The 20870-nt window shown below is 45.8% G+C and overlaps 5 protein-coding genes and 1 long non-coding RNA gene across 9 annotated transcripts; 3 read left to right on the forward strand and 3 right to left on the reverse strand.

Annotated features, from left to right (window-relative positions):
- Window positions 1-260: 260 nt before the first annotated feature.
- ghitm (growth hormone inducible transmembrane protein) lies at window positions 261-2676 on the forward strand. The gene is made up of 9 exons (XM_037278308.1): window positions 261-377; window positions 577-740; window positions 865-967; window positions 1065-1176; window positions 1375-1516; window positions 1588-1696; window positions 1809-1997; window positions 2061-2232; window positions 2305-2676. Exons 2-9 carry the CDS (start codon window positions 597-599, stop codon window positions 2390-2392), a joined length of 1059 nt encoding a protein of 352 aa, XP_037134203.1. The 5' UTR covers window positions 261-377; window positions 577-596; the 3' UTR covers window positions 2393-2676.
- On the reverse strand, window positions 2426-18732 carry LOC119138375. Of its 2 annotated transcripts, none has more exons than XR_005101130.1 (4): window positions 18643-18732; window positions 4726-4875; window positions 4429-4622; window positions 2426-2867 (listed from the first exon to the last, which is right to left on the reverse strand). It is a non-coding gene; the product is annotated as an uncharacterized LOC119138375 (long non-coding RNA). The 2 variants fall into 2 exon arrangements; XR_005101129.1 differs by lacking the exon at window positions 2426-2867 and adding an exon at window positions 3834-3918.
- On the forward strand, window positions 3887-10398 carry LOC119138237 (cadherin-related family member 1). Of its 3 annotated transcripts, none has more exons than XM_037278120.1 (18): window positions 3893-3973; window positions 4175-4177; window positions 4260-4355; window positions 4446-4591; window positions 4652-4702; window positions 4775-4864; window positions 4942-5028; window positions 5560-5676; window positions 5745-5888; window positions 5951-6029; window positions 6102-6202; window positions 6268-6471; window positions 6570-6722; window positions 6814-6978; window positions 7049-7116; window positions 7608-7836; window positions 7937-8191; window positions 8955-10398. In XM_037278120.1, the coding sequence occupies exons 1-18, from the start codon at window positions 3913-3915 to the stop codon at window positions 9492-9494; spliced, it is 2589 nt and encodes an 862-aa protein (XP_037134015.1). In that variant the 5' UTR covers window positions 3893-3912; the 3' UTR covers window positions 9495-10398. The 3 variants fall into 3 exon arrangements, with proteins under 3 accessions (XP_037134016.1, XP_037134015.1, XP_037134017.1); XM_037278122.1 differs by having other exon boundaries at window positions 8343-9055; XM_037278121.1 differs by lacking the exon at window positions 4175-4177 and having other exon boundaries at window positions 3887-3973.
- On the reverse strand, window positions 10725-13659 carry LOC119138262 (leucine-rich repeat, immunoglobulin-like domain and transmembrane domain-containing protein 2). Its single transcript, XM_037278231.1, has 3 exons — window positions 13036-13659; window positions 12178-12959; window positions 10725-11871 (listed from the first exon to the last, which is right to left on the reverse strand). Exons 1-3 carry the CDS (start codon window positions 13143-13145, stop codon window positions 11033-11035), a joined length of 1731 nt encoding a protein of 576 aa, XP_037134126.1. The 5' UTR covers window positions 13146-13659; the 3' UTR covers window positions 10725-11032.
- Window positions 13940-17362, reverse strand: lrit1b (leucine-rich repeat, immunoglobulin-like and transmembrane domains 1b). The gene is made up of 4 exons (XM_037278171.1): window positions 16908-17362; window positions 16057-16517; window positions 15619-15924; window positions 13940-15486 (listed from the first exon to the last, which is right to left on the reverse strand). Exons 1-4 carry the CDS (start codon window positions 17027-17029, stop codon window positions 14429-14431), a joined length of 1947 nt encoding a protein of 648 aa, XP_037134066.1. The 5' UTR covers window positions 17030-17362; the 3' UTR covers window positions 13940-14428.
- rgrb (retinal G protein coupled receptor b) lies at window positions 18511-20294 on the forward strand. Its single transcript, XM_037278322.1, has 7 exons — window positions 18511-18699; window positions 18776-18932; window positions 19213-19334; window positions 19410-19563; window positions 19622-19739; window positions 19804-19917; window positions 19992-20294. Exons 1-7 carry the CDS (start codon window positions 18624-18626, stop codon window positions 20136-20138), a joined length of 888 nt encoding a protein of 295 aa, XP_037134217.1. The 5' UTR covers window positions 18511-18623; the 3' UTR covers window positions 20139-20294.
- Window positions 20295-20870: the final 576 nt, after the last annotated feature.

Below are 20870 nucleotides of genomic sequence, written 5' to 3' on the forward strand. Positions count from 1 at the left end.
GCACAAAGAAATGGACCTCAATTTATATGCAACCAACAAGTTTTAATAATTTTAATAATAATTTGCATCCTCTAATGAGATCAAATTATCAGAAACATCGTCAAGCGCAACAACCCATTGTAAAATAAGCACAAGAGTAAATATTAAGCCTTAACACAATTATTACATCACTACAAAACAGCAAATTATTTTTTATTACCTTCTGTATGACGCCTTCTATTCGACTTTTAAGAACTACATTTCCCAGCAGCTCGTCGCGCCGCGATGACGTCACCGAGAATCCTCTCGGAAGCTTACAAAACACTTGCGTCAGAAGCTCGCGCAACATCATTCTCCGTGGTTAGATCTTGACCACAAGGTGAACAACGCACATCTTTGTAAGTAACATTCATTTACCGCCTTATCGATATAGTAGAGCGTAATTTACCAACATTTGCATAGTTGATGCATTCAGACTTTGTCTCTGTGTCACATGTCAATAAAGTGTACGTCACGCAAACGAATGTTCGATTGCGTTTGTCATGGCTTCTATTGTAGTTTCGATATTTATCACCGAGCTGGGTGTTGTTTTTCAAGGCTGACGAACAAACGAAACCATGCTTGTGGCAAGACTGACATGCCTGAGGAGCTTCCCCCCGCTCGGCGCCGCGCTCCGTCCCGGGCTAACCAAAGGCTCCGCCGCTCTAAGGACGTCCATCCTCAACTTGAAGCCATGCCCAACCCACTTCACGCCCCAGCAGGTAACTCACCCTGTGGTGCAATGACAAACCTGTTCGGATTCTAATACAACAGATGTAAAACGTTTCCAGTCTCACAATATGTTTCAATAAGTTCTGCACTGGAAACTGTTTTTGTTTTGGCCAGGGTTTTTCCTCAAAGGCCAGATTTGGTTTCCGCCGGGCGAAGACGACCAAAGATCAACTCAAGGAGGCGGCTTTCGAGCCGGCCACGGGCACGGCTTTAAAAAGTAAGAATAGCGGGAAGAGGAGGGAATTGCCATGTTTCTGGAAAGAGTAGCTTGCCCTGTAAACAGACCTCATCTCCTCAATGTGATATCTGTTCAGTTGACAGCATGGGAAGAATGATTCTAGCTGGCGGTGCAGCAGTGGGCCTGGGAGCTTTATGCTACTACGGCATGGGCATGTCCAATGAGATTGGTGCCATTGAGAAAGCAGTGTGAGTAAATAGTGGCTCCTTCAATGCTACATACATAGCTTTACACTGTTTCCTTGTAATTTATTACACTTTACCTTACCTTACAATTACATACATTTAACACACTACTTTGCTTCCTTCCTTCATTGTTCATCCCTATGCTGCACAAGTTGTTTAAATGTTTTGTTTGTAACACTCTTTCCCCCTTCTTTTGTGCAGGATATGGCCTCAGTATGTGAAGGACCGGATCCATTCCACTTACATGTACTTTGCGGGCAGCGTCGGACTGACGGCTCTGTCGGCGGTCGCGGTGAATCGAACCCCGGCGCTCATGGGACTCATGATGAGAGGCTCCTGGATAGTGAGGATCACTGCAAAGAACATTGGGGTATCAGCGTCAGTGGAGTCACAGAGGCGTTTTATTCCTTCCAGGCTATCGGAGCTACGTTTGCTGCCATGATCGGCGCTGGCATGCTGGTCCGGTCCATTTCGTATGAGCACAGCCCGGTGCCCAAGCACCTGGCCTGGATGCTGCATGCAGGTACGTGCATGCGCCACTAGAGGGCAGTAACGTCTCAAATAATGTTGCCCAACCTCTACTGAGGAGGCAAGGCACACACAAATATACTTGCTCTGAATATTTTTCCGTCTAGGTGTGATGGGTGCTGTGGTGGCTCCGCTCACTCTCCTGGGTGGACCCCTGATGGTGCGGGCCGCCTGGTACACGGCGGGTATCGTGGGCGGCCTGTCAACGGTGGCCATGTGCGCCCCCAGCGAAAAGTTCCTCAACATGGGCGGACCCCTGGCCGTCGGCTTCGGGCTGGTCTTCGCTTCCTCTATTGGTGAGTGCACACAAACAAGATGGATACTTGAAGTGGGAAGATGACATCTAACTCCACGGGCAGGGTCCATGTTCCTGCCACCCACCTCGGCGTTCGGAGCCGGCTTGTACTCTGTGGCCGTCTACGGCGGCCTGGTCCTCTTCAGCATGTTCCTGCTCTACGACACGCAGAAGGTCGTCAAGAAGGCCGAGACGCATCCGTTCTACGGAGTGCAAAAATACGACCCTATTAACGCGTACGTCTGAGCCAAACGGCGACTGAGTACCGTCTTTTGTTTTTGCATTAATCGTTCTTGTGTTCTTTCCAGCTGTCTGGGGATTTACATGGACACCCTGAACATCTTCACCAGGCTGGTGATGATCCTGGCAAATGGCGGCGGCGGCAGAAGGAAGTGAACAGCCAAAGGAGTTTTCTTTTCTTTTTTTTTCTTTCAACACTTCCACAGAGCTATCTGGTGTTCGGAGTTAGCAACAAACAAGGTGTTTATCGCAAGCAGTCTCTAAACACGTGGTAAAGAAGTTGCAGCAAAGCACTTAAAGGCAGAGGCCTCAGTCATGGTAGAATTGATTCCTTTCTGCCCGTCATCCGTCGTTCATTAACATTTTGTATTTATTGTCGAATACGGATCTGTTCGGAGTCTGTAAGGGAACAGTGGAATTCAATAAATGATTCATATTGATAACATTTGTCCTTGTTTTGACTTCTAATTTTAAAGGTCAATTGATGCATTCTAGTCGTCTCAATCACTTTCTTAGTCCTTAGTAAATCTTCATCAGACCTTAGTCATGGTATATTAAAATAAGTTAAGACTACTCACCAAGTGACGACGCATAATGAACATCAGAGACGTTTGCACAGCAACACTGCCACCTAGTGGTGAATTGTAAGTATTATTAATATGCATCATAACAAAGGAAACTTTAACCCCAAAGCATGCTGATATTTAATTTTCAGTCTTCTGTGTATTTGGACTTTCATTTTAGATTTTGTAAAGGCAGTATTGATTACCTTATTTACACTTGCTTTCGCATTACGCACGCACGCACATAGAGTGCAGATGACAAAGGCTTAGGGCACACAATAATCCTCTTGTCCACCATCTGGTTGCTCCGCTCAAATTAAAGCCTCCCAACCAAGCAAGGACACTCACAGCAGATGCAAACAACTGCAGCTAAATGCGATAAAGGTGCATGCATCTGGATCGCGCAACTTTACATTAACGACACACATTTAACTGTTTCTAATGTTTAATTTGTCACTCCTCATTCGAACCTCCCCATGTAATGTTTACAAAACCATACTTTAAAAAAAAAACGTTAGTAACTATTGAATTATGAAATATATAATCACAACAAAATAATAAAAAGAGTGTATATAAAGCATGCTATGCGTCAACAAATGCAGGTGGTCTTTTAGGTCTAACGCAATTTTTACAACCTGAATATTTCCAATCCCGAATGATCCTGCATTGTGATTGGCTAACGTAATTGAGCGTCAAATGCTATTTTTGTTCTACACTTGCTAATTGTCAAACCTCCCTGACACTAATTAAACATGTTAACGTTGGGCCAAGGTGTAAAAACTCTGCACATGCAATCAATATTTGGATGCAAATCAAATGCCCATGAAGCTCTACACTGACACAATTGGTGCTAAGAAGCAAATTGGATAGGCTGCTAAAAAAGAGCAGTGTAAGAGAGGCGTGGCTGACTTTTTTTGCGTATGCAAAGGTGTGAGCTGTGGCGTCGGCAGCGTAGTATGCGCAGAGAAGGGATGCGTCACTGGATTAGCGAGTCCCAGCCTTTTCTTGAGCAGCCTGAAGAAGGGCACACAGCTCGCCGCCTGACCAACCAAGCGCCTGCCAGCCCCCCAAAGCCTTCCACATGAGCCAACCGGGCCTCGGTGCCCCACCAGGATGAAGCTAGAGAAGAAAACGTCGGCTTTCACCTTTGTTCTCCTCCTGCACTTCAGTTTGGGTAAGGCTTGTTTTCATTTGCGCATGGATAAGACTTCTTAGGCAGGCGCTTAATCCCTTCTGGGATGGTCCATCTTTAGTGCGCCGCTCTTCAAAAAGGTTTATTTTGCATTTGAATTCGATTAAAAATGTCATTTGACACTGTTGAATGTTCCCCATTGTTTTTCCTCATCACTGCTTTCGCCTCCTGCTTTGTTTCTAGCAAGTAAGTTACTCTTAGGGACAAAATCTAACGATTATCGGTGTCAATGTTGCTCATTTGATGCTCACTCGGCTTTCCGATGAAGGACAATCGGACTACGCTCCGTATTTCTACGACAATGGACCCAGCGGTACAAATGGGAACATGGCTTTGTTCAGCATCTCTGAGGACACCCCGGTCGGTACGAGATGAATTTTCTACTTCATCTGATTCGATTTGTTTTTGTCGGACGGATGATTGATAACGTGTCTTACCGTGCTTTTATTTCCAGGCACGCAGATTTATGTCCTCAACGGCAGCGATCCCGAGGGCGATCCCATCCGATACGGTCTGACGGTCCAAATGGGCTCCACGGAGTATTTTAGGGTGGATCCCAAGTCTGGAAACGTGACTCTCGTTCTGGAGCTGGATCGAGAGGTGAGCCCTTAGGGTGATCTCGGGAAGTTTGCTGCAATTAACAAAATGTTTATTTTGTAGAAACAAGATGAGATTTCTGTGCTCGTTAGCATCACGGATGGGCGGAATAAAGTAAGTAAGCAAAGGCGGGTTACCATTGTCCGAAAGGCGAGAGGTTCTAGTTGTCTTGTGTTTTGTTTTCAGGTGGTTGAAAACGTGAGAGTGTTTGTCACCGACGCCAACGACGAACCGCCCCGGTTCCAAAACTTGCCTTTTATCGTCGATATTGCCGAGGTAGGACTGATCTGAAACCATGACAAAAGTGTATCAAAAATAGCAAACATTTTAATGGTCGTTTTGTTCTTCTTCAGGATGTCATAGCTGGCAGCAGCATTTACAGAGTCCTGGCGCGGGATAAAGATCTGGGCTCAGGAGGCAGCGTCTCCTATTCCCTGCAGGTGAGCTTCCAGCCTTCACAGTTATCCAGATGATCATATTGAGTGTGAGAAGTGGGATTTATTTTGCATTTGAATTTCAAGAAATCCAAAGCTGCCCTATTTCGCAGAGGCACACTTTTGTCTTGATCGGATTCCGGTCACTTTCTTCCTTTTGAAATTGGATTTTCAGTTTCTTTTTTTCTTTAGTGCAGTTTGCGGGGGCAGCACACTAAAGGGGGGAGGGGGACAGACAGCGAGACTTAGCGCACCGTCGCTTCCTCCGAGTTAGATGAGTTTGGGATGGAAAGAACAACAACAAAAAGGTCATTTGAGTGATGGAATATCGCGTGGCGGGAAAAGATTAATCTCATACCGAGTGAGCAGTTTGTAAATGTGTGACTTGCGTGGATTAAATTTTAATTACATTTTGCATTGACAGCTTAACAAGGGTTTACGTTCGCTCCGTTCCAGCAAGCCAACACGAGTGACAAACGTCTGTCGTCATGTCGCTGATCACAGTAACCAAAATTTGAACCCCTTGTCTGTCATCAGCCGACGCCATTCTCCAAGTTCGCCATCGACGCCCACAGCGGGATCCTGAGGGTGAAACCCGGCGAGCGGCTGGACTACGAGACCACGCCCACGCACTTTGTGACAGTGGTGGCCAAGGTCAGACAAGTCAAGGTTCACAGACCCGAAGAAATTCTAATAAAGATTCCTCCTACTGTTTTCCTCAGGATGGAGGAGGAAAATACAAGGGCAAACTTCAGGTTTTGTCCTCCACAGCCACCATAACGGTCAACGTCCTCGATGCCCAAGACATGCCTCCATCTTTTGTAGGAACGCCTTACTTTGGCTATATCTACGAAGTCTCCGTTCCTGTAAGTTTTCTCTACACTAGCCCGGAACGACACACGAGTTTGATACGACTGTTGTCATTTAGGGCTCAGAGATATTCACCGTGTACGCCAGAGACGGTGATCAAGGGAATCCCAATCCCATTTATTATTCCATCATCGATGGTAAAAGCAACGTCGTGCACTGGGATCACTCTCGACCCGTTTAGCCACAATAACGCAGAAGGTCTCTTACAGGAAGTGACGGCGTCTTTGACATCAACAGCACCAGCGGATGCATCACCTTGACAACGGACCCATCCCTGCTCAAAAACGAACTCTACGAAATTAAAGTCAAGGTAGCTTCTGAAAATATTGACGTGAACAATTTGGATATTTATGAGCGCGTAACGTTCTCAACCAGGCATCTGAGGTAGGAGCCCAAGATCTGCTTCAGGACTACAACATCGCCGTGGTGACGGTACGAGTGGTGGATCTCAACAACCACCCGCCCACATTTTACGGCGAGAACGGGCCGCAGAGCAAGTTTGAGGTCACCATGTACGAGCACCCTCCCTCGGGCGAGATCCTGCGCGGGTTTAAGATCACCGTTAATGATTCTGATCAAGTAGGTTGGCTCGGAAGCAGGCTTGTTATTTGGATGTAATCCCTCCACTTTCTAGCTTCTTATCTTATCTTATCATGTCTGTCATTTTTATTCCCAAGGGGGCAAACGCCAAATTCAAACTGAGACTGGTGGGTCCGAGCCGTGTTCTCCGAGTGGTGCCCCAGACAGTCCTGAACGAAGCCCAGGTGACCATCATCGTGGAGGACACGTCCGGCATTGACTACGAAAAGGGACCAACGCTCTCATTTAAGGTCGGGATTGAAAATGATATTATGGCATTAGGATATTTTATCCACTCGAGAAACCTTTGTTTATAAATAAAATGAAGTATTATTATTACAGCTATTGGCGGTGGAGCTCGACACTCCGGAGCGCTTCAGCGCGACGGCAGACATTGTGATCAACCTCCTGGACACTAATGACAACACTCCCAAATTTACGTCAGAGTATTACATCGCCAGGGTCGCAGAGAACTCGCCCGGAGGCACCAGTGTTTCCACTGTTACAGTCAGTCATCCTCTTTTCTGACATTTGATTCCAAACCACAATCGAAATGTTATCCTGCTTCTCCCGCCAGGCGAATGATCCCGATTCAGGACCCTGGGGTGAAGTCAAATACAGCATCTATGGATCAGGATCAGATTTGTAAGTAAACTAGATTAGATGTTTAACTACTGCTTTCGCACGTAGAGATCTGGGAGCGACGGTCCTGATCCACGATTAGCGTTCCGAATCAAAAAGAGAAGAGGAAAACCGGTTTATTCGGCTACAGCGCTATCCAAACAGCCTCGCTCCTAAGATGGCTGCAAGATTCCCGCTCATCTCCTAATTGGATTGGAGAGTTAAAAATAGCCGGCCATCTCGCGTCGGAAGAGCCAATTAACAAACAGGCTGACAGCTGGAGACCGAGACATGGGGTTGTGGCAAGGCGAGAACGTGTACGGGTGTTAAAGTGCAAATTTATGCTCCTCTGTAGGCGAACACCTGAGTTCATTGTGTGAAAGTTAGCAGTTTGCGAGAGACTTGTGAGTTATCACAGTGAATAAAATGGAAGCAAGCCTAGTGTTGAAACACATCCGGATAAATGACGAATTTATTTCGTTAGCCTTTGGTGAATTTTAGACAATACCGCGCAGGTTTTCCATCCACCCGTCGACGGGCATCATCGCCACGCAGCCGTGGACAACGTTGGACGCTGAGGTTCGCTCCAAGTTTAACTTCTACGTGAAGGCCCAAGACTCGGAGGGAAAGTACAGCCTGGCCGAGGTCTTTGTCACCGTGCTCGACATGAACGACCACTGGCCTGAATTTGAGGAGCCGCTACTAGAGAAGACGATGATCATCGGAACGCCCGTCAAAGTAGAGGTGCGTGATGAAGTATTTAATAGGGTGTGTACAAAAAAGGAATACGGTCAACTCTTGCTCGAGTAGATAAAATGTCTGACTACGACTGCTCCGCTCGCAGGCGGTGGACGACGACGCAGAGTCTCCAAACAACGTCGTGGAGTACTGCATCATGACGGCGGATCCCGACAACGCGTTTGACATCGACGCCGAAACGGGCGAGATCAAGCTGAAGCCGTACATCAAGTCCATGGAGATAGTGAACAACATCACCATGGAGAAGGCCTGCAAGTGGTCGCTGGTGGTCGAGGCGCGAGACCAAGGTTCTCCGTCTTTTAGCACCACCGCCGTGGTCAACATTGACATCACAGAAGCGGTAAGACTACGCTAACTCGCTCGCGGCTGCTGCTATCGCCCTTCTGCATTTATACGCAACTATACATGTTCACCTATGTTTTCATCACGTCATTCCGCATGTTGATGATTGTTTGTTTCTGGTCTTGTGTGTTGTGCATCGTGCTTTCCAGGTCAAGGGACGCGTTGTTTCGTACTTCCTGGGCCTCAGCAAGCGTCCGCTGACCGTTTTTGGAATTTGTTTCAGCCTTGTCGTGACCTTCGTTTTGCTAACCGTCTGCATATCCACAGTCCTGTACTGTAACTCAGTGAAAAAGTCCAGAATCAACCCAGAGAGTAACTATATCAAAGTGGTCCGCAGACCCAAGTGAGGGAAGGGATACCTGCGTGTCCAGTCTTTATTTCACGGTTTGCTCGGTGAAGGTCTTAGGGCGTGTTTGAGAGAGGTACAAAATATATTTCCGTTTTTCTAGTTCCATGGCCGCTTGTCGCCAGGCAGAATTTGCGGGAAAGAATCGCGTGGGTAGTTTCGAGACTGACTGATGTAAATGGCAGAGCTTTTTCCATTATAGAACAAATTGCTGCCAAACATTTTCCATTTGGCCTTAAAGTTTTTCTTACACAAACATGCCCCAGGGCTCTGGTTTGTGACGGACGCATCATCCATCATATCAGCTCCATGCCAAAGTCAAATCGCACTCCTCTGCCAGTGCTTCGCTTATCAATCTATCGCTCGCTTCGAATGACGCTTGGATGATTCCGATTCTATTTGTGATCTTTTGCAGATTCCTCTAAAGGGGCCTATGGCGGCCTTTTTAATGAAAAGCAGGGACAACCCCATGAAAGCGTTGGGCATGCTTACGTTCATTATTAGCTTGTTGGTAGGAGCGACCGTTCTCATCTCCACGGCTATGTACATGCGCAACGCCAAGTCCCAAAACAGGGTGACGCCTGCGCGCCGCATCATCAAGAGGAGACCCAGGCATCGGCAGCCCTGGAGTTTCAACATGTCCGCGTTTAAAATTCGCAACCCCTCCGAGAGGTTTCTCATGGAGGATCTGGAGGGATCCCCCAAGCAGAAGAGCAGCACTCAGAAAGCGAGGCCGCCACCGCCACCCTGCGCCCCGTGTCTGCCCCCGGCCAACTACCGACCCCCCGAGTGGTCCCGTGCTGTTCCCACCATATCTGGAGCCTTGTCCTCCAAAGGCTCAAAGAAAGGCAACTCGTGTCGTCGCAAGGAGGGCAATATGAGCTCTGCGCTGGTTTCCGAGTTGAAAATGAGGCTGGAGCAGAAAATTATAGAAAACAATCAAGGTTACTATTAAGTACTCACATATTTAAGATAAATTGAACATCAGATACAAAATACATTGGTAGCTAGATTACATCTTTTGATCTGTGAGATTAAAAATAGTAAAAAGGCTATTTTGGCCATTTAAGGCAGTGAAAGTAAAGATAGCCAGAAATAAATACTTAAAGCAAAGTACAGATAACTCCAGAGAGCAAAAGATAATCACCACACTGCCATCTCGAGGAGGATCGCGTTTTACCCGGATACTGTCTAATACGTTTCTGTGACTGCAAAGAAACACACATCTCCGTTCTGTTATACCCCCCCCCCCCCCCCCCACACACACATATTATACACACATTTATATCTAAATGTGATAAAGTGCTACTGTTGCTAACTGCTTATAAGCCGACATTGGTTCTGACAAAAATAGTTTCGTGCAGCAGCTTCCTTTTTTTTTTTACTATTTGTTTTATGTAATGCACGGACATTAGAAGTTCACGTTAGAATATTTTGGGTGAGCTAAATCCTCACAAGATCACACCGAGAATTTGCGCTTTTTTTACAATTACCATGTGCCACAGTCGTGTTGCGCTCAAACACAAGCTAGCTCACAAGGTTGCGTTTATGTAGTATTGAAACACATGCTTTTATATTTGTTTTCAATGTGTGCACAAAATTGTTTGTATTTCAACTGCATACAGGTTGCTTTTTTGTAAGTACGCAAAAGAAATGGAATCAACATCAAAATATACGAGCTACATCCATTTTCATCAATGCCTTCAAATGTAGGCAATTTAACTGTCATGTGATTGTTGTATTATATAATACATGGAGATATACGACATTAACTATAAGACACACTGCCTGGTCTTTGCATGTGACATATTTGTACCGTCTTTGTATTTGATTGATTTTGAATAAATATCTCAACGAAATAGAGTCATGTTTTTGTGGGTGTGCAGAGGTTACAATTGAATTTTGAAAACTGTTATCAAATAGAACAAGGCAGAAGAGAAAAATCAATGGTAAATTCTCAAACATCATTTGAATTTGTTTTTTCCTTACCAATTAATGTGCAATCAGACCTGTCAGTAAATGGAAATATCATGTCTCGCTGACAAGGGTTCAGGGAGGAAAAAAAAATAAAAATCACTCTAATCTTCTTAGCAGTGTATGGATAAATGCACGGGAATATAGCGCTTATGTAACAAATCCTTTTGGGCGATTGTACTAAAAAAAAAAAAAAAAAAAAGAATCTCTCAGCATTTGTGTGGCTCATTTTAATCCAGGAATGATACAAACTGTACATTATTCATGATTTACACACATTTGGTATCAAAATGGGAAAGGAAATTGGATGTTTATATACATTAAAAAGTAAATATTAACAATTATTGCAAAAAAAAAAAAAAAGGCAGAGTTGTTGATTTGTGACGGTGCTCTGTACTGTGATTGACGAGCGACCGGTGGGAGGTTATTGTCCACCTTTCATCCAAAGTCAGCCGGGATAGGCTCCGGTTCCATGCGACACTCAATCAGATAAATGGATCGATGGAGGGAGTGGTTGATTTAATACAGATAGGCCGCACTTCCTCCTTTGCATCTGTCGTCAGACTTCTGCTTCTTTTTGGCTTTTGCTTGCAAGTCCCTGCAGAGGACTTCATCACTGGCCGCCTGGAGGCTGTCGAACGCGCCCAGACTGTCTATCCCCTGACTCTCGGGACCCTGACTTTCCACCCCCTGAAACTCAGCCTCCTGGCGGTTCCTATTGCGAGACCACAAATATGGCTTCCTCCACAGATTCCCGCAGCGGTCCGCACAGCTAAAGCGGGCCTCGGTGGTGCAGGCGTACATGCCGACCGGCACGGACAGCACCATGACGCAAACGACGACTACGATATGAATCAGACGCTCCCTCTGCTCCATCTCGCTTACGTCACTTCCCGTCACAAAGACGACACACTGGCCCTCCCTTGGTGGGTGGTTCTTCAGGGTCACGCAAACCTCGTACTTGGTAACGGGAAGCAAATCGCTGACCGAGTAGCTGTTGATACCCGGGCCGATGTAGATGGTTTCCCTTTTGGGTGAGTCGTACTTTCCAAAATGGACGGTGAACCAGGTTTCGGCCGGATTCTCCATGGCGGCACGCCATTCCACGGTGATGCCGTAAACCGTCTGCTTGGCGATCCGGATGTCAATTGAGGTGTTCTCATCCGGGGAAAGGATGGGTGAAGGTGGCAGGAGAGGAGCGGAGTTACTCAAAGCGCTGATGTTCACCGTGATCTCAGCAGAGGAATTGCCAATGAAATTGTTGGCCAGGCAGGTATAGAGGCCTCCGTTTGCTAGGTACAGCGAGGGGATCACCAAAGTGGAGTTGACAGTCTCCTCGTCGATGGGAGTCACAGTAGCTGTATAAAGAAAATGAGGAGATCGTGTCTCTTCATTTAAGACTATCTGTAGTTAAATATCTACATTTGCTAGCGATTAACCAATGGCCACAAAATGGTCACTTCCAACAAATAGATCAGAATAGTCAAGAAGTGGGAAAAAAAACTAATGTTGTCCTACAATAAGGTCCTATTCTTATTTAAGTCATTTGACATTTACTATATCCTGTCCTTAAAATCTAGATCAGGTCACTAGCTAGAAATGTGGTTTGAGTGCTTTGCAACCGTTTAATGGACAACAGTATAAAAAATAAAACACAATCTTACCAGTAAATCCTCTTATAATCTTCTGACTGTGCATCCACTCAATGCTTGGGCCCGGCCTGGCCTTGACTAAGCACGAGAGCGTTACGTTGGCTCCTGGAGGCACGTTGATGTTAGTCTCCGGGGCAGAGGCCACGGGCTTTGTGCATGTTTTCAACTGGATCTTGTGGAAAAATGTGTCCACTTTAGAGGCGGGGCCCGAACACAACAAATAAGAGTTCATGAGAATGATGGGAGGCCCGACCGCTTGGATGAACTCCACGAAGCCTTTCAGGCGGCAGTCACACAGCCAGGGGTTTTCGTGAAGCGCTAAGACCACATTGGAGACCGAGCCCTCCTTTGCCCAAACTCGCTCTGCTTTCTGGTAAAGGGGCCAATTCATGAATACATCTTTTGATATAACACTAAGCTGGTTGAAGGATAAATCTAAATAGGTCAGCACAGGCAAGTGTTTTAAGGAATATTCTGGTAGGACATCGAGACGATTGTGTTTCAAGTCCAGAATTTTGAGTCGCGGCGTGTCCTGAAACGCAGTCCACGGAACCGAAGTCAGCTTGTTGCCCTGCAGCCGCAACTCGGTCAGGTTGGCCAGCCCCTGTAGGCTTTTGATGTTCATCAAGGTGATATCATTGAAATTGAGCCACAGGAACTCCAAAGTACCCAATTTCGAGAAGGATCCCAGAGGTAGCTCCATCAGGTGGCAGTTTTCCATCCGGATCTTTGTGAAATCGTGCGGGATGTCCTCTGGAATTTGGCCCATGTACGTTTCCATGCAGAGCAAAGACCTAGGTTTAACGACCGGTGAGAGAAATAAGGCGTCTTGAAGTATAACCTAGCTTTCACAAACTAGCGTCGACTCACCTTCCTTGGGTCTCATCTACGCAGGAGCAACCCTTCAGACAAGTTGACGATCCGGGAGTGATGAAGTACATCAAAAAAGGAATGCGGAACGCGACACAAAAGCCATCCATTTTCCAAGAGGACCATTGGAAACAAGCTTGTTAAGTGCAGGACGCGGCATGGACAGGCTATGTGACCACAAAGCCTATTAGCTTAAGATTCCTTGACGTAACACTTAAAGCAGACAACGGGATACACGGGACACATTCGGGTGTATTTCTGTCACAGAGTCTCCACTTTGAACAGACTCATTTGAGCTGTTGTCTCAGAATTTTACAAATACTCGGTCAGCCACCCAGTGTGACGAGGGCATGGGCGACAACAGAAGGCCCGTCTGCATAAGTGGGCCGGGCCGGTTAGCGGTGCCAAGAGAGAGGGCGACAGATGTCTGGAGAGGACAGTAATCTGACCTCGATAAAGCCCGTATCTCACTGAGCCGCGAGGGTTTGAACACTGAGCGAATCTCGTCAAGGTTCCTAAAAAGTTGCAAACGGTTTTGTCGTAAAGAAATTTTGAACATGGCCACAAATCAACATTCAGGCCAAACTCTTGCTTTAGTTGTAGTAGCACTCATCTTTGCAGACTGCTCAAGTTACTCAAAAAAAGTACAAGCAAATTTGAAGCCTCATTTTCCCGTCACTACCGATAAGGTACATTAGTGCAGATTGTACTTCGGGCAGCAGAAACCAATTCACTCTCAAAAAAGAAGAAAACCACATGGGCAAGCCACATGAGTTGGTTTAATAAAACGTTCCCCTGAACATTTGTCTGGAACTATTCAATAAAATTAAAAAGTACTTGTGTAGCTTGTGTGTTTGCTGATATCCACTCATGTTGTTTCAGTCCAACATAATGAACAAATATGTTATCAGTATATAAAAACAACTTTTATTTACATACAACTCTTTCATATACAGATGTGTTAGTTGACAACATATTTACATATTAGAAACTGTGCAAGTTGTGTTGAGTTTTGTTTGGAAAACCTGGCACGTGACGACAGACAAAACAGACTAATCGACGTTGGTGTTGCGAAATATACGTAATTGATGTAAAGGTTTGTACACAGTGCAGAGGTTACATTAGATAAAATATGTTGTTTAGGTTGAAAAGATGAACTGTCACCTTTTAGTAAGAGGTCCCAAAACACATTTATATACATTAACATGTAAATAACCATTTCACTGTGTATCATTTTCCTTTTTTTTATACATATATTTAGCTTACTTCCACAAGTCTGTAAGAAGTTGTTTCATCCAGTGGCAAATGAGCTGTCAATTTCCTTTAGAGGGATCAGATTTGACGACTCCAGTCTTAAAGTGCATCTCCCACAAGTTGAGGCAAATGTCGAGTTCTAGCAGAAGTACTCATTAGGTGGGCCCTCAGTCCTGGTTATGGCCTCGGAATCGACGCTGGACCTCGCGGAAAGCAGCCGGTTGGACTCGTCGGGGGTTAACCGGGTAAGATATTCGCCTTCCGTCCCTTTAGTTTTGGACCCGGGGCCCAGAGTCTCAAATGTGACATAGGAGTCCTGTATTTCCTTGGAGGGCTGGCCGAAGAGCTTGCGGCAACGCTTTTTAATGGCGCCGCAGCAGACGATCAGAGTGAGAGGCACTGCGATGACGCAGGCTACCGTGATGACCACCACGTTGATGAGTTTCTGGGTGCCGCTTGCGCTGGCCGCCTCATCCGTCGAGAAGATTACGCACTGCTCCTTTTTCGGTATCAGGCCTTTGACGCAAACGCAAGCGATGTACTTTGTTTTAGGCACCAGGCCGTCGATGGTGATACGGTTTTTGCCCGCTCCCACGTTTATCCGCCGCATGTCCCGCTCGCCGAACACGGCGTATAGGACGCTAAACTCGGTGATATTTGTGGACGTGGGGGCTCGCCAGTTCAACGAGACGGTGTGGTCGGTATCGCCGATGACCTTCACCGAACGCACCACCCTTTTCTCGGGGGCTTGCTGTAAGGATGAGGCGTTGGCCACCATGTTACCCAAAGCAACCTGCTCCGGCTTTCGAGGGTTCGAGCCCCGGCCTCGTCCTCGGGAGCCGGAGGAGACGCTATAGCTCTCGACCTCGTACTTCCTGGTGACGCCTTTGCCGTCGAGGGGTTGGATGACGGGCTTGCCGGGAGAGGTCGTCGGGGGAGGGACATACCTAGCGATAAGCTTTTCCTGATACGCGGCCCTCCCCATACCGCCGGGCTTCTTTCCTCTAGGTCTTTTGGCAACCGCACCGCCTGCCTCTTCAGCACGAAACGTGTCTGTGATCACCAAGGAGATGATAGCATCTGCGGTTCCCACAAAATTGGTGGCTTTGCACACATACTTTCCTGAATCCCTGTAAGAGACTGCCGGCACACTCAAAATGGACCAAATGATGCCCTCCTGTGAGATCTCTTGCTGAACTGAAAATAAGAGAAACGGTTGGCAGGGTTAAGTAGATTGACACAAAGAGAATAACTTTAAGCTCGTTGACACTCGTGCGGAAATAGATGCTCTAATCTTAGCACTTCTGGATTTAGTTCAGGAGAACTCACTGGTGCCGTTGATTTTTTTGCCATCGGCGCGGTTCCAAGAAAGCTCAGGGATTGGAACGCCAACAGTGCCGCAACGAAGCAGGACGTTGTTGCCCAGCGAGCTGCGGACACGCGCAACAGCGGTATGCACCCGAGGGCCCTGGCACCTCTGCAATTCCGCTTCAGTAAAGAAAACCCCAGACAGACTCTCCGGGTCGGAACATCGCAGCCTGGGGTCTATTAGAGCGACCGATGACCTCGGGGACTTCTGGAACTGGACCAGATCATAAAGCCGGCAGTCGCATAACCACGGGTTGTCATGGAGGCCTGAAAACCAAGTGCGTCATTGAAACCTTGTTGCGTGTAGGCTATTACAAAGATACACACGACTACTAAAATGAAACTAATCTGCCCTTGTGGTGACGAGGCACAACAAGTCTCCTGATTCAAGAAACTCACCAAGAATGAATTTGGAAGAATCAGCTTCCTGAAGTGGTTTTACACTTAACCAAAGTGAGAGGACATCTGCAGGGATGGTGGTGAGAGTGTTGCTAGATAAATCCAGATAAGTGATGTTCTTTATGTACGCCAGGGCCTCGGCGGGCATACTGGAGATCTTGTTGTTGTGCAGGTCGAGTAGCTTCAGATTGGGCATATCGCTCAGAGACTCCCACGGGAATGAGGTGAGGGCGTTACCGTCCAGCCTCAGCTCGTCCAGGTTCGCGAGACCCCGAAAACTGTCCACGCTGAGAGAGCTCAGGGAGTTGAAAGACATCCACAGAAACTCCATGCTGCCGAGGTAGCGAAAATCGCCGCTGGAAATCCTCGTGATGGCTGTCTTCTCAATGCGTATTTTGGAGGTGTCCATGGGGAAATTTGGAGGAATGACGGTGATCTTGGGATCATTGCAAAGGACGCTTCTGCAAGTGGGGGGGTGGGGGGGAATATAAAATATAAAAGTTATGATGATGTATAAATAGATTCAAAACATGGTTCATTTTAGCTCAAGTAAAGCAGATGTTTTAGCATTTAGCAGATTTTGTACAAATATTTTTTTTTAGCATTTGTTAATTTTGCAAAAAATTTCAAACTGTAGCAAGATTCAGATCAAAAATAGCATTTACTTGAAATAAACAGTTCAAAAAAAGTAGTGGCCTATTGTCCTATAACAAGAAAAGCAGATTAAAGGGCAACTCCGAGTTAATCCTCCACAACTGAAATGACAAAAGCACTAACATGCTGTCAATTTTGCATGTAAGATAAAAAAAAAAAAAAGAATCCATAAAAAGAAGAAAATATCTCATCTTTACCTGGCTTTGGAACCGTCGCTCAGTTTGTGGAAGAAGCAGTTGCACTGTGCAGGACACGAAGTGCTCATGAACGGGAAAATAAATAAAGCCACGCAAAACGCACAAGAAACGTGTCGACTCATTTTGGTTCCCACGAGGCTCCTAAATGCAACAAACTACTTCACTACTAGAAATCTATTTTTCTTTAAGGGGATGGGAGATGCATGGTGCTCCGTCAGTTCCATTCTGCTCCGCCCGCAGTCAATCCTCTGATAAAAAGGATGCGCTTGGATTATAGACGCAGGAGGAGGAGTTTGAGGTTATTTCCATTCACCATTACACCAGGGCTATCCCGGAAGCTGATAGGCTGCACACTTGTCCCTTTCATTTTCTTACCAATGTTGACATTTTTACAGATGCACAACTGGAGCATGCTGAAGAATCCTCAACAAGTTTCTCATAAAAAGTCACTATAAATTTGATTTTTATTGAATAATTCCAGAAAATGTTCAAGGGGACATTTTATCATGTGGCTTGCACACGTTTTTCTTTTTTTTTTGTCATCCATTTATGTTTTTACAAAAGATAAGCATCTTGATGGGTCTGTAAATCTTATTACTGAGTGAATAATTTACGCAATCTTTTTTTACTGGCCTATTTTAAATATGTTACAGTTTTTAACAGGTGCAACATTTTGATACACAAAACAAATCCTTTAATCTAGTCAGCTTTGTCTTTTTTTAATATATCTTTTTTCTCTTTTCAAATTCATTTTCTGCAAATACCAAAGGACTGTCAAGAGCACTGAAACTTATGTGGGCATCATCATAGGGGCGAACAACTATGATACAACTATTAAAACATCAACCACAAAGTCCACATTTTGATCATTAAAATATTCATCAGTAGCAGATGATACCATTTTTTGTAGGGTTTCAAATTCAAGGTCACCAGTATGTGACGCTGCTGCACTGCCCCACAAAAAAAAGTCCACCGAGAAACATCATTAATTCATTTGTTGATGAGTTGGTGATAATCTGAGCAGATTAATGCAGTTGGCAAACAGACGCTCAGCAAACAATTTCAAAATAGGGGATAGATGAGGGTCAACTTTCCAAAAACATCCATCTATTCACGAGAGCACTTACATGATGGCCACGGGGGACTTGGAGCCTGTTCCAGCTGACTTTGATCAATATTTACACATTCACACCAAATGGAAATTTTGATTATTTAACTCACCAAAGAGGCATTTATCACATTAGAGGGCTTCCACTCAGCTTGTAACACCTTTATCTTGAATATGAACATGTGTATATAACATTTCAAGCAACTGCTGTATGGTTTTGCACTATTCTTAGTTGTTTAAAAACGACATAGTTAAACAGTTTTCAAAAGTTTGTTTTTGTCGACATAACTTTTTTTATTTATTCATTTATCTCACATTGAGATACTGAGGGAGCATTTTAGGTCATGACCGATGAAGAACCCAAAATGTCCGACTAAATAAGAGCAAAGGGTTCTTGTTAGGACATTCTTGGGGGGATTGCAGCAGCACCGAGTCACAAATCTTAAGCACATTGTTCTGGTCTTACCCCCTCCCGTTCATGTGACAGAAGGGCAACACAAAGCTTCACTTTGTGGGAGGAACACATAGCCAGAACAGTTCAATTTACTCTTCGTGTGCGGGGTAAAGTAAATAAGTTTAGGTGAGGGAAAAGTGCACAAGTAAACAACATGGCGGCGTACACGTTACCTGACGGCTTTGCCGACTTCGACATGTTCTTGTTCGGCTCGGCGCTTTTTGTCGGCGGTAAGTGGAAACGAGGACTCGGCGCACATTTGTTTTGACCGGTTGCGACTTTGGACTGTCCTCCGTGCACCCACAGGAGTCCTCGGGTTCCTCCTCAACGCCGTCACCGTCGCCTCCTTCCTGGGCGTGCGGGAGATGAGGACACCAAGCAACTACCTGGTCGTCAACTTGGCCCTGGCCGATATTTGCCTCAACGTGAACGGACTCACGGCAGCCTACGCCAGCTACCTTCGGTCCGGTAACCCCGAACATGGGAACCTTTTCATTTGGTTTAAATTTGTACTCGTACTAATATCTCTTAACTCTACTAGTTTAGTAGACAAGCCCCGCCCCCTAAATAAATAAACAAACCAAAATAAACACATAAGTAAATAAATGAATCATTTATCTTGTAACATTATGCATAATACTGTGCTTTTAAAATAGGAAAAGAAACTGTACCGTAGAAGGAAAAATAACATTCTAAAAAAAACATTCTTATATTTTGTATGTGTGCCTCCGTTACAAATGTAGACATTGGCCTTTTGGCCAGAACGGATGCGCCTTTCACGGCTTCCAGGGGATGATCGCCGTCTTGGCGTCCATCAGTTTCATGGCAACCATCGCTTGGGACCGATATCACCAGTACTGCACCAGTGAGTTCAAAATCGGAGTTGTCGCACGTGTTTTTTGGTTTGATGAAATTTAGTCGTTACCTTATCGCCACGCAGGACAAAAGCTCTTCTGGAGCACGGCCATGGTGATGAGCGCCATCATTTGGGTCCTGTCCATCTTCTGGGCTGCGGTCCCTCTCATGGGCTGGGGCGTGTATGACTTTGAGCCGATGAGGACCTGCTGCACGCTGGACTACACCAGAGGAGACAGGTATGAGAGGCACTGATGTATAGCAACAGAGAACATTAACAAGCGATATTCTCTTTAGGGACTTTGTCACCTTCATGCTCACGCTGGTGGTGCTCTACTTGACCTTCCCTGCGCTGACCATGCTGTCGTGCTACAGCGCCATCCACAAACACTTTAAGAAGGTCCATCACCACCGGGTAAGCCGGCCTCGAAGGCCATTTAGGGTGACAGTGATTTAAATTTGGACTGCTCTGTTTTTAGTTCAACACCAGCTTGCCATTGAGGGTGATGCTAATGTGCTGGGGCCCTTACGTCCTCATGTGCATTTACGCCTGCTTCCGAGACGTCACGGTTATATCTCCAAAGCTACGAATGGTGAGCAAAATGAACCCCGACGTGTCGTATTTGAACATTCCAAGCGCTCGAAAACAAAGCTCATTCCTTTCTAGGTGCTTCCGGTGGTTGCCAAAACGAATCCCATCTTCAACGCGCTGCTCTACTCCTTCGGGAACGAGTTCTACCGCGGAGGCGTGTGGTACTTCCTCACCGGGCAGAAAATAGCCGAGCCGGATCTGAAGAAGTCCAAGTCTAAATAGACGGAAATGAAGACTTGGCATCATCGTTTAATGCTCAACTTTTGCTGACATTCTTATTTAATGAGCCGTAACATTTATTTCATGTAATATGGCACGGCTCAATAAAGGGTGGGAAACACAAGTGTACCTAATAAAGTGGCCAATGAGTATAGTTACTGTTGAAATCACATGCGAGAGGTTCAATTAGAAATGCTAAGAAAAGGTTGCATAACAGATTTGAAATGTTAAATTAGCCACGATATAATCCCCATACAGAGTTGACCGAGTGCGTGGCGAGATTAGCTTGTGACATTCTTAGAAAAACTTTCGTAAAGTGAGCGGCTGGACTAGTGATCCAATTCGGTCCCTAGCCTGAGTAAGAAGCAGCACTTAGAGCGCTAATCGGAATAAGAGCGGGACACCTAGTCGTGGACGGATATAGCCGGGCCGTGCGTATACGTTTGCGTACGCTAGAGGAGGATGGGGCATCGCAATCTAAAACGTATTTACACCTGAGTCAAAATGAACTAGAGTGAATAATCGCGTTTCGCAAAACATATCCGCCTACTTGATCCTCAGAGTGCAAAGGTGAAAACCACGCAACTGGAGAAAAAAAAAGTGTCAAAGGTCAAATGACGTCAGCGTCTGCAGGTTGGATCAGTTGACCAAAGCGATTACGTAATGCTGCTACTGCTGTAGCCATGATGCGGACTTTTCTTGAAAGCATTTGCAAAACGATTGGGCGACAATGGA

Source organism: Syngnathus acus, chromosome 19, assembly GCF_901709675.1.
Source record: "Syngnathus acus chromosome 19, fSynAcu1.2, whole genome shotgun sequence".
NCBI lineage: Eukaryota > Metazoa > Chordata > Actinopteri > Syngnathiformes > Syngnathidae > Syngnathus > Syngnathus acus.

Excerpts from the sequence above, each read along its gene's own strand:
- LOC119138262 (XM_037278231.1), bottom strand. The coding sequence starts at position 13,145 with ATGGATGGCTTTTGTGTCGCGTTCCGCATTCCTTTTTTGATGTACTTC. Across the intron at positions 12,960-13,035 it reads GTAGATGAGACCCAAGGAAG|GTCTTTGCTCTGCATGGAAA; the intron begins GTGAGTCGACGC and ends CGTTAAACCTAG. Across the intron at positions 11,872-12,177 it reads GATTATAAGAGGATTTACTG|CTACTGTGACTCCCATCGAC; the intron begins GTAAGATTGTGT and ends TTCTTTATACAG.
- rgrb (XM_037278322.1), top strand. The coding sequence starts at position 18,624 with ATGGCGGCGTACACGTTACCTGACGGCTTTGCCGACTTCGACATGTTC. Across the intron at positions 19,335-19,409 it reads ATATCACCAGTACTGCACCA|GACAAAAGCTCTTCTGGAGC; the intron begins GTGAGTTCAAAA and ends ATCGCCACGCAG. Across the intron at positions 19,564-19,621 it reads GACTACACCAGAGGAGACAG|GGACTTTGTCACCTTCATGC; the intron begins GTATGAGAGGCA and ends TATTCTCTTTAG.
- ghitm (XM_037278308.1), top strand. The coding sequence starts at position 597 with ATGCTTGTGGCAAGACTGACATGCCTGAGGAGCTTCCCCCCGCTCGGC. Across the intron at positions 741-864 it reads CCCACTTCACGCCCCAGCAG|GGTTTTTCCTCAAAGGCCAG; the intron begins GTAACTCACCCT and ends TGTTTTGGCCAG. Across the intron at positions 968-1,064 it reads CACGGGCACGGCTTTAAAAA|TTGACAGCATGGGAAGAATG; the intron begins GTAAGAATAGCG and ends ATATCTGTTCAG.
- lrit1b (XM_037278171.1), bottom strand. The coding sequence starts at position 17,029 with ATGAGTCGACACGTTTCTTGTGCGTTTTGCGTGGCTTTATTTATTTTC. Across the intron at positions 16,518-16,907 it reads AGCGACGGTTCCAAAGCCAG|AAGCGTCCTTTGCAATGATC; the intron begins GTAAAGATGAGA and ends CCCCACTTGCAG. Across the intron at positions 15,487-15,618 it reads CAAAAAAATCAACGGCACCA|TTCAGCAAGAGATCTCACAG; the intron begins GTGAGTTCTCCT and ends TCTTATTTTCAG.
- LOC119138237 (XM_037278120.1), top strand. The coding sequence starts at position 3,913 with ATGAAGCTAGAGAAGAAAACGTCGGCTTTCACCTTTGTTCTCCTCCTG. Across the intron at positions 4,703-4,774 it reads TCACGGATGGGCGGAATAAA|GTGGTTGAAAACGTGAGAGT; the intron begins GTAAGTAAGCAA and ends TTTTGTTTTCAG. Across the intron at positions 8,192-8,954 it reads ACATTGACATCACAGAAGCG|ATTCCTCTAAAGGGGCCTAT; the intron begins GTAAGACTACGC and ends GATCTTTTGCAG.